This window comes from Triticum dicoccoides, chromosome 4B, assembly GCF_002162155.2.
Source record: "Triticum dicoccoides isolate Atlit2015 ecotype Zavitan chromosome 4B, WEW_v2.0, whole genome shotgun sequence".
Classification (NCBI taxonomy): Eukaryota; Viridiplantae; Streptophyta; class Magnoliopsida; order Poales; family Poaceae; genus Triticum; species Triticum dicoccoides.
The window spans coordinates 381,845,290-381,856,517 of NC_041387.1; the positions used below are offsets into that span (position 1 = coordinate 381,845,290).

At 46.4% G+C, this 11,228-nt stretch overlaps 1 protein-coding gene across 2 annotated transcripts; it reads right to left on the bottom strand.

Annotated features, from left to right (window-relative positions):
* Positions 1 to 383: 383 nt before the first annotated feature.
* LOC119296221 (transcription factor RF2b-like) lies at positions 384 to 5,843 on the bottom strand. Of its 2 annotated transcripts, XM_037574620.1 has the most exons (5): positions 5,358 to 5,843; positions 3,775 to 5,236; positions 2,141 to 2,273; positions 1,536 to 1,620; positions 384 to 1,094 (listed from the first exon to the last, which is right to left on the bottom strand). In XM_037574620.1, exons 2-5 carry the CDS (start codon positions 4,263 to 4,265, stop codon positions 733 to 735), a joined length of 1,071 nt encoding a protein of 356 aa, XP_037430517.1. In that variant the 5' UTR covers positions 4,266 to 5,236; positions 5,358 to 5,843; the 3' UTR covers positions 384 to 732. The 2 variants fall into 2 exon arrangements, with proteins under 2 accessions (XP_037430517.1, XP_037430518.1); XM_037574621.1 differs by having other exon boundaries at positions 3,775 to 5,417.
* Between the last annotated feature and the right edge of the window lie 5,385 nt (positions 5,844 to 11,228).

The window sequence follows — 11,228 nt, forward strand, 5'->3', positions numbered from 1 at the left end:
AAAATGAGAAAGCAATTCTATCTTCACTGCATTAGCTGTGACAATATTTATTTTAAAGACACTATATAAAGGATATCAAGACTGAATGAACATTGGACCGATAAACAACCGTGTATTAGGGTAATGTCGAAACTCGAAAACTTAGGTTCGTAGTAGCATTACTTGTATTCTTAAAGACACAATAAAGCTAGCCATCACAATGAATCAGGTTGATGCAATACACATGTAACAGCGCCTCTTGTTTTCAAACCTCGGGAAACAAACATGTGCAACTCAAAATCTCGAAACAGAAGATTGGGCTTTAAAATGCTAGTTATGTTAGCACCCACCAGTGCTGAATACAGACAACAATATATAAAGCAGGAAAAAATAGCTCCACAAGCGTACAATGATGAACATCGCAAATTCAAACTGTTCTGACGACAAAAATAGTCAGTCCCAACAACAGCACCACGGTATACTGGGAGGAAGCCCCTCCCAGTTCCCCAATATAATCCCAAACAACATATCACACACGAAGAAAATGAACCCGGAACAAACGGGTGGGAGGAACCCAGGGATCGTGTCTACAAAAATCAGCAACTGAGATTAAAACGAATTTCAACTAAAATGGAACAAATGGAATGAAAAATTAAGTTTACAGGACAAAAGAAACAGCACAAGGATGTCAGAGGCTATGAACAAAGGAACCTAATGAAACTGAGGGCTCAATCAGGGTAGGCGTAGGCCTGGTTAGAATGTACTGCTGCTTTCGCTGGCAGAGATCGAGCTGCTCTCTGACTTAACAACTGGATGCCCTTTGCTGATGTCCAAACCCTGGAGCCGCGCAAGATGATCTTGTTGCATGATATCTGACAGCGTGTTTGGGTGGGATAGCATCTGATGGTTTGGTACATTAGGATGAGGCGGGTGGAATGGGGGTGGAAACCGGGCGCCCCCCTGGTGCTGGGCTGTGTTTTGCTGGGACTGTGGGAAGAAGGACGAGTTGTACAGGACATGTTGCAATCCCACGCTATATGCATCACTGGAATTTGACATCTCACCCGTAGCCATCTTGAGCCTCTCCACTTCCTGCTTCAGTGCGTCATTCAGAGCTGCACAATATACCAGGTTTTGTTACAACATACTGCATAGGCATGTATTCTAACAAATGCAAACTGCAGTCACCACTTTGTTCTACATTGGTCCAATATAGATCACTATGTACCACAGGTTGTAACTCGTAAATAAGATTCAAAATATGCGGTAATTTGACAAAACCAAGTTTAACCCTGTTCCGGGTGTCATGCCAAGAGAGAAAAGGATAAATCACAGGCAGAATATTGCAAAAAGCAAAGGGCATCAAATGACAAAGATAATGTCAAATTTATCTTCACCAGGACTTATAGCATTAAACAGAGTGAGCAAGCCAGGAAACAATGATGGCTTGGGATGACATATCACTTCCAAAATGATTGCCAGTTCTCTAATTAGTTATGTTACTTATAAGTATTAAACTGCAAACTGCACAATGATTATTTATCTAAAATGCTTACCATCACGCAGTTGAGCCTGCTGCTCCATGGCCTGCAACCTTATCTTGAGCTCTGCATTTTCTGAAGAAAGCCCAGTTGTATCTCTCTGCAAGGGAATAAAACACAATGTTTAACGGGCCGCAAGTAATTCAGCTCAGCAGCACAGCAACCTAGAAACATGATGCGCCTTCAATAGTCAACAGCATAAAAATATACCAACCGCTAGAACAAGATGGTCAAAGCCAATATTAACACAATTATTTATTCTCGCATGCAGAGAATCAGGATTAACTCTCCAAATGTACAAACAACTATATACTCCCTCCGTACCATAATATAAGACGTTTTTGCAGTTCTTTGAACTGCAAAAAAGTCTTATATTAAGAGGTAGTACAATCCAATGGATGTTTAGATTGATCACAATATATGCAATAGCCCTAGTCCATACATCCAAAGAATCCAGATGCAATTTGCAACGAGCTGTGATCTGGTAGCTGATATAGCCAGCTTGCTTAAAGGAAATATGTTATATTGCCATTACAGTGTTCTCACTACAATAAACTAGAAAAACTTACTGGGCCTGATACCCATGATACAACAGACAGATGGAAAATGGGAAATGATACCTGAAATAACGTGAGCTGAGCTGAGAGAGTGGTCGCTTCAGTCTGAAGAGTTTGAACCTTCCGCTCAAGTTCTGTCATATAACGAGCCTTCCTTTCTTTTGATCTAGCCGCAGATTGCCTGTTTGCTAGAATTCTGTATGGTTACAAACTCAGAGAGTTAACACAAGGTTACAACTGTTTTGAATTTTTTAGAAGAAAAACGTCTTGCATGTAAAAGATTTGGGGGCATAGGCGCATAGCACAACTCAACATAATTAGACAATGCATTAAGCTGTATAGTTAGAAATTACTACTAGTAGCTATGTATGTGCAACACACGATCCAAAAATTAGAAGTTTCTGATTTTAATGGCAATAGTGGTGAGACGCCAGCGGCGGCACAGTTCGCGGCTTACAGGGTTGTGGTTTGGGGATCAAGTCCACTGATTTGAGAACATTCCAAATTACGATGATTTTTTCGGGGATAAGATGTTTGTTTGGCATGCTAATTACGGTGATTTACATTTTTGGAATGCTAGTTATGGTGGTTTATTTTTTAGAATACTATAAATACGGTGATTTGATTGATTGATACAACTGTTTTTTTGGAATGCACGGTGCTTTGATTGAGATTTAAGGTGCTTTAATTCCTACAACGTCATTGGAGCAATGTAAGCCATTGGATCTAAGATAACAAAGGGCTGATATTCAATGTTCTGCCACAACTCGCTTGTTTAATACTACTAGTAGTGGAGATGGAGATATTAAATGTAAAACCAGAGGAAGTACTGTTAAAGATTATCACTGATAACGTCTCCACAGTATTGAAGAGACTAACTGCTGCACCACATGTTTAGAAGGAGGTGTGGTTTTTAGAAATGAAGACCCCAACTGTTTACAGCTACCAAATTGGTTTTAGTCAATGTGATGTCATTTTCTCTAATTTGATTGACTGTTATTAACCTGAACTATTTCAACGGAGAAATGTAGGTGAGAAAGGGAAAAAAAGGCATGCATTAGCTATCCTATCATTGGTCTCCTACTTGCTTTCACTATCAACTCACACAAATACATACAATTGGTTACAATAAGTTTGCATGGGTCACTAGTCTTTAATTTTCTTTTGACTATAGGATTAGCATTTGTCCAATACCTTTCCAAGCATCGCAACTAAGTACTCCATAACAATCTAGTTCTCCAAAACAATTCACATATCAGCACACTGCAAGACTTGCAGGTAAAGAATTACAGCTACCCATTGTTACTACTGAAGATGTTCGTAGACCCGCCAACTGCCCAGCACCCGGCGGAAGGCGTTTTAAAGCATGCGACATGACACAGAAATAAGTAGTTATCCAAAATCTCACCAACCAAACGCTAAAGAAACACCACCTTAACTTCCCACCTGCCAACCAACCATCCAACACAATGCGCAAAGAAACAAACAGTACGCTACGCACAAAGAAACAAAGTAAGCCGCAAATGCGCATATTTTCCCCAAGCTCGCGAAAAAAACGATAATTGTCCTTGAATGCCTCACGCCATTGCCTGCCACCTAGTAGCAGGAACGAAAGAAGTTGATCTGTAGTATCCGTACTAACTGACACTAGCGCAAGTATGCAACATTGAGCATCGGAGTGTGGGGGAGATCGGGACCTTTTGGCGCGCTTGGGGTCAATGGCTGCGAGCTCGGCGAGCTGCTCGGGGGACATGGCCTTCTTGGCCTCCAGGACATCCGCCAGCGCTTGGGCGGCAGCGGCGTCCCGCCGCGCAGCGCTGCCGGCAGCGGAAAAGAGGCCGGAGCCGTCGACCGAGCTGCTGTACCGGTGCTTGGGGCGCGGCGGGGAGGAGGTCTCGGCGGCGCGGTCGCGGTCGCGGTCTGAGCCCGCGGCGGGGCCGGAGGAGATCTTCTCGATGTCCATGAATGTGGAGAAGAGGTCGTCCTCGGAGCCGATCTCGTCGAAGCCCGCGGAGCCGTCGCCGTCGGCGCCGCCGCCGATGTCGAGGTCGTCCGGGAGGCGGAAGGCGACCTCAGATCTGGCGCGGCGGTGGTGCGCCCCGCGCATGGCCGTGGCCGCCGCCGCCATCGACGGGGAAGGCGGCGGGAAGGGCCGGCCCGGCGGATCGGCGGGTTTGGGCTGCTGCATTGGGCGCTGGAGTGGCCGGGCAGGGCCAGGGATTGGGGAAGGAGCTGTAGATAGGGCGCGCAGGCGGCGGCGGCTGCTGCTGCTGCTGCGCCTGTGTGTTTTCCTGTAGTGTTCGGGTTTGGTCTGGTTTTTAAGAGGTGGGGCTGGAGTGGGATCTGGGACTGTGAGATGAGACTGGGAAGGAAGGGAAGGAGGGGATGGGCATGCATGTGCATGCGAGCGGAGCGCTCACGGGGAGGGACGACCGGACGCGCCACCTTCTTTCTCCTTGTTCTCTCCTACTGCTAGGGGCGGAGCCGGGATCGGCACGTGCGCATGCTTGTGCGTGTCTATCGGCGCAGCCACACAGGGCCGACCGGTGGATCTCGCCCGCGACCTTCGCCGGTCTGGCTATGGACAGCTGTAGACATCCACCGGGCTGTTTGGACATTACTCCAAGGCGCCGATGCATTTTGCGTGTCCATGTCAGTTTGGGTGTAAGAGCAACTTCAACACGCCGACCCAAACGGACAGCGATTTTCTTCATTTTTTATCTGTTTGGATCGGCATGGCTGTACCCTTTTGCGTTTGGCGACTGATAGGCGCCGGTCGACCGGCCGAAACTTCGGCCGGTCAACCACGAGCCTCACGATTCTGTGCCTGGTAGCCGTCGGATTAGCTCTTGTTTCGTCCTCCTCCCGCAGACAGAAAAAGCTGCGAATGAGCGCTGCCAACAACACAAAATCGTGCGAGGCGACAGAGAGCTCGAAGCTCCGCCGGGATTCGTCATCGCTCGCCGCCTGACCTCCTCCCCCGCGCTCTTGTCGGTTCCAGCACAAAATCTCTACGACGACCTCAGATGGCTCGTATCAAATTATGAAGCCGGTTGTAGCATTTTCCATCCACCGTCGAAACATCTTCATCGCTGCCTCCTGCATCGTCGCGTAGCCATTGACGACAGTGAAAACATCTTCAGTTCAGCCATGTAGCATCTACCAACGTTGGTTCCAGCAAAAAACAGTGGCATGAATCAGCGAACAATGGTATGATTCCAACAAAACAGACACATGGTTCCAGCAAAACGAGAAACCGGTTCCAGCAAAAACAACTCACCGTCGCCGATGGCAGAAAAATTCTCGCCGGTCCCAGCAAAAACAAACGTCGGTTGTAGCTCGTGAACTACCGGTTGTAGCATGTTTGACTCACCGTCGATATTGGTTACAGGCAGCTTATCACCTTGCCGCTTCCAGCTTCTCTGCCGGTAGGTTCCAGCAAAAATGCTCGTCGGCTGCAGCAACGGGTGCCAGCCCGCGCTCACCTCGATCACCGCCGTCGTGCACCCCTGGCCACCACCCGCTCGTCACCATTGTAGCACGGTCGCCGCTGATTGAAGCACCACGGCGGCGTGGTTGTAAGTTGTAACACCGTCGAGCAGCGGGCATAACAAGTTGGGTTGTCGCAGGCTGCGCAGGTGGATGGGCGGCCGCTCGCCGGAGCAGCGTGGGGAAGGTGGATGGCAGCCACTCGCTGGAGCATCGCGGGGCAGGTGGATGGCGGCGGCTCACCACAGGGTGTTTCTCTGATTTGGGGAAGGAAGACACTGCAATGTGTTGACTGAGCGGATAAGGAAGATGGTGCGAGGCGGTTTGCAGGGCCCACGAGGGGACGCGTGGGGAGGAAAGAAGGAAGACGTGGCACAGCCGCTGGCGAGAGATTGCAAGCGATTGTACGCTGCTCGCGCGACCGGCCGAGTCTGTAGCCGGTCGACCGGTAGCAAACATTACCCTTTGCGTTTGGGTCGGCGATGTGTTCAACACGCGGACGCATTTTTCGTTCTCGTGGCCGGCATGCCTCCTGTTTGGTTGCCGTTCAACATTTTTTTATTTCATCAAGCACATTTTTGATACATGCATTCACCAATTCCTTGCTACGAGAGCAAGACCAAAAAAGAACACAATTAGACATTTTAGAAGATGTTCAACTTTCATAACTGCTCTCACTAGTTGGACTAATATCTTCTCTATGTCTTCATTGTTGATCTGTGGATTCTTGAACTCCACAACTTCTTTCTTCTTCGATTCTAAAGAAGTAGACCTTGCTTTCCCTTTTGTCTCTTCTTTAGTCTCATCTCTAGCTTCAATTCTAGCTACAAGTTCACGTACATCTAACAAATTCCTTTGGATCAAAAGGCCAATGTACTCTTCTTCCCAAAATTAAAACTTGCATCCCTCCTACACACAAATGTAAGCCAATATAAAGCTACCAAAATTGTGCCAAAACCGAGAACAAAACCTAACCAACATGCACGTACCTCATCATTTTTGCACTTGATGAACACCCATTGGGGATGTTTTGGCGTCGAAGAGACTCGGCGCACGACCTGCCGCAGGCAGTCATCGCACTTTATGAGCGGTAATGGTGAGCCGGCGAGCCTCTGGGCCAGCACCGAGCCAGGGCGAAGGTCGGCTGTGGCTTTGCAGGCAAACCGACAACGGGGTTGATCCGAGCGGCTAGAGGAGGCCTCAGCACCTGCATGCGGCGCGGATGCACTGTCGAGGCTGTGTGGTCTGGTGCTCGGCCAATCCATGGCAAGGAGCACTCGCTGGCCGCCGGAATCGGCAGATTCGGTCGGCAGGATGCGCCAAATTTCGCCGTCGCAGATCTACCACTTCGCGGCCCGCACCGGCTGTAGGGAGGCACCAAAGCCGATGGATGTACTGGGAGGAGGAGGGGAGGGGCTGGCGAGCAAGGTGGCCTCGGAAGAATGGCGGTGGCGAGGGAGGGGTGGGGTTTGTGCATAGGCAGAGGGCGTGCGGTGGAAGGGTGTACAAAAAGGGCGGGCTGTGTCGCCAACTGGCAGGCCAGAAGGGAGCAGGCGCGCGAGCCGCGTGTCTGTTTTGTGTCCGTGCCGACGCAAATGAGGCTCAAATTTGGGCCGGGAATGGGTTGGCAGACGGACGAAAAGCAGACACGCGTCTGTTTGGGTCAGCGCGTTGGGTCGACTTTCCTGTCTGCCGCGACCCGAACAAACGCGCGCGGACGAAATGGGTCGGCACGTTGGAGTTGCTCTAAGCGAACAAAAAACATGATCCAACACCTCAACACAAATGGATGGCTGCCAGTTTTGACTCATTTTGGGCCCAAAATTGGGCATGGCTTGAGACGGCGAACGCCTGCACTCTCCTCTGTGCCACAATGGTCACTCTTGTTCGTTTGGGTCGGTTCTAGGGGCGGCATCCGGTAGTCATCATTGGTGGCCCATGCAGGTCCCACTACATACTCATCTTGATTAGTTGTAGCGTCGCCCCCATTCTGGTTAAACCTTCCCCATCGAATTTTTTTATCTCACCAATTTATTTTAGCTGGTTTTTAGCCCACTGATCTATTTAATCTGTTTTGTATCTGCCTAATTTAGTAATGTCATTATGGAAAGGGATCTATCACTGTGATCTCTAATCAATCTTTAAAGACCAAATCTATTTAAAAGAATCAATCTCTACTCCTAATGAAGCAGTTGGTGAATACTTCGCTGGTTATTTTTCGCTGGTTTTATTTCGTCTACTCTCCCACCACCCCCTCCCATCGCTGGTTTTTTTTCGTCTCTCCTCCCACCACCCCCTCCCATCGCTGGTTTTTTTTGTCTCTCCTCCCACCACCCCCTCCCACCGGTTTTTCTATTTTATCGTCTGGCCGGCAATACCCAATGTATTTATGGTAATTAATCACAATTAATCCACGCATAGTAATAAATCAATCCAGGTATGGTAAGGCCATAACTCAGGAAATTTTGAATATGATAATTATATGGTAATAAATTTAAATTACCACAAGGTATGGTAAGGCTATCAATCCCCTCCTCACAGATTTTTTTCTCCCGAGAAACAAAATCAGCATACAATCCCTCGTATTCCTGTAAGGCAAGTTTCTGCAGAAAAATCAGGACACGATAGGATTTGATTACGTGATGCACTAGGTAAAAGGAGCGCTGCCTCCGACTAGACTACAGTACTACACTGCGCCTCACCAGTACCTAGCAACCCTAATCTCAACTCATGCTTCTAGTCAGTCCCGATTTCCATCCTATCATTTTGTTGCGGCTTTCTCATGGTACTTTCGTTGATGGTGGACGCGCAACAAGACCTCGTCGCCGGTGGTCAGACAGACTCCTCGTCTATGGCAGCGGCAAGACAAAACCTCGTCGCCTGTGGCCGGACGGACTCTTTATCTATGGCGATCGCGCGATGGAACCTCATCGTCGGCAGCCGCGCGGCCACTCGGCAAAGATGCATCGATCGATCTGCTCGATCTGTGGCCTTGCACTACCTCACGTCGTCGAACTGTCGTCTGGTACGGTTATTCCGGTGTCGGCTCACATGATATGTCCGTCGAGGACTCTTCTGATCATGATGAGTGTGAGATGAATACGACGACGTGATATGCCCATGTTGTAGGTCTTCCGATCACTAGCTCACGTCGTGCATAGTCCAGTGGTAGATGGATTGATTGACTCCAGACTCCGATATGCTAGGTGTTCGTTTTTGACTTTTAAGTAGTCCGACGCTATGCCAAAGTCTGACGATAGTATTAGTTCTACAACACGGGCAATTGGAGTTAACTCTTAGCAATGAGCTCATGTGTGTTCGCCAAAATTACTAGCTGCATCTTGACCGCCCCCGGCGATGAGGTCTTTGAGGAGTCCACCCCATCGGCCGCCAGGGACAAGGTCTCGGCGTGTGACCGCCATGGACGAGTGCAGCAGGAGAATGCCATCTTGACTGCCGCCGACAAGGTCTCGTCAGCCACCGTCTATGAGCAGGATGACAAAGCATCTTATATGTATACTATGCCTCTTGGATATAGTTTTTTGTGTCCTAAATTTGTTGAACCACCCAGTATTTTATGCCTCTTGGAGAATCCTGTCTGAACCTTTGAGTTTGCAGGTTTTATTGCAATCAATAAAATTGATTTATGGTCACAAACATGAAGAGTTTATCCTGTTAATAAACTCATACATATGTTTGTATGAATTTCAAAACATTCATTTTCTTAAAACACACAGGAGATGACTGAGAAAGAGTCAGTTATGTCAACACCATGAGCTATTACCACTAAATAGAATCGTGCTATAGAGTGGCATGTTTTCAGAAATGATGTAAAAGGCAGAGCTCAACTGATTATTGGGTTTGAACTTTACATATTTTTGAGGCACGCATAAATATAATATGACATTGATGGTAGAAGTTATGTGAATATGATTTTTTATAAGAAGTTTGATTCTAATGATTTTGCAGGAGCTTGATTGGTGATAATTTTTTAATGGAAATTGTGTGCTGATTATTGCTTGCGATGATGCATATTGCTATGATGGGTAATCAGAGTGATCTTTCATATTGCAACCTGGCAAAAATATAGCTTTGGGATATTGTATGACAAAATTAGTGAGCTTAACTAATGAATTTTGCAACTGAAAAAATTTAGAAGTCATGGGAAGGTTGAGATGTCATTCAGTTGCATCACGTGGGGAGATCGAAGGAGATTTTTACGAGTGTTATTTTTTTTATGTCACAGGAATTGGTGGGTAAATGAAATATATATGTTAACACTGGTTCTATAATCCTTTTTTATGATTCTCTTTCATTTCTTTTATTAAAGATTTTATTATTATTATGTGTACGTATTTTAATAGGATGTCAAACATCCGAGAGTTTATCTATATTGTGTATTGCACAGGATCTCCAAGAAATTTGACATGTGTGCAGAACATAGATGCTTCGATTTTATCATATGCAATATGTTACACCTATTATTGATCCTTCCTTGACAATTTTTTCAGGTATAATATAGTTTCCCATTATTGATTTGACGGTGCGGAGCAGTGGCAGTGGTAACATCTGTTGGTCGATTTGGAGGGGAGCAGAATAACGACGAGCAGCATAGTGTGGAGTGGTTCAACGTTAGCCAATAGAATCGCCCCAACATTGGCCAGACCGACTGGTTTGAGATCCTTCCATGCCTTCCTAACTACCTTGTGAGTTGACCTTTGATCGAAAAAAAGTCCTAGAGGTTTAGAAGAACACTAGAGATTTTTTTTTTCAGGTTTTCAATGCTAATACACGTTTCTAAGTTATATAGTGCAAGCAGTTGAGTTGGCTTGAACTTTCCTGTACAACTGAAGGTCCTTCTCGAGTGTGTGCAGCTTGATGTAACATCATGTAGTTTGTGATGCTGAATCAGTGTTTAGTAGGAACAACTTAGTGCATATGTATTTTGTGTGTACTGACGTGATGCAAATATATTCATGTGTGACGCCAGACAAGGTACAAAGGTAATGTAGATTCAGTGTAATGATTTGATTTTCAAAAAAATATTGTGTCCTTAGAAAATTTGATGTTCGCAAAGTTTGTAATGATAAGTAATGTATGTAATTCCCGCAAAAAAAAGTAATGTATGTAAGTGTACATTATCATACGAATGTTGGATTCCATATGATATTTTCCCCATTATCAATTACTCGAGGATGCGACTGAGTACAATACATGATGGTGACTTGGTCAAAATCCATTACATCTTTTTCTGTCATCAACGACCAAAAATATTACAATTACAGTTATCTCCTTAAAATTCAAAATGGGTGTGCTGGTGGGACAGGGATCCCTACTGCAGCGGCCCTCATGTTAGTGGCCCAACTACATCTTGCAGTACATCAAGGGAGATGCTTCCATGGTGGTGGTGGAGGGGGGGATTGATGTTGGGAGACGGAGATGGTGGGTGGAAGAAGAAGAAAAGTAATGATTTAACGATAGAAAGTTGACAATGCTATTGACATGCATACAGTACTACATACATGGTTAACCACAATTGTTGTCAAACTATTAGAATATATATCTATGTCCCCTTTACAATGCACGGGCAATTTCTCATCAGGGTGAGGTTTAGGGAGGTGGGAATAGCTGGCAGGAGCGACTCTAAAACTTAATCGGTGAT

Coding starts and splice junctions, on each gene's coding strand:
- LOC119296221 (XM_037574620.1), bottom strand. CDS start 4,265: ATGCAGCAGCCCAAACCCGCCGATCCGCCGGGCCGGCCCTTCCCGCCG. Junction 2,274..3,774: donor GACCCCAAGCGCGCCAAAAG/GTCCCGATCTCC, acceptor GTAACCATACAG/AATTCTAGCAAACAGGCAAT. Junction 1,095..1,535: donor GCAGGCTCAACTGCGTGATG/GTAAGCATTTTA, acceptor TATATTGTGCAG/CTCTGAATGACGCACTGAAG.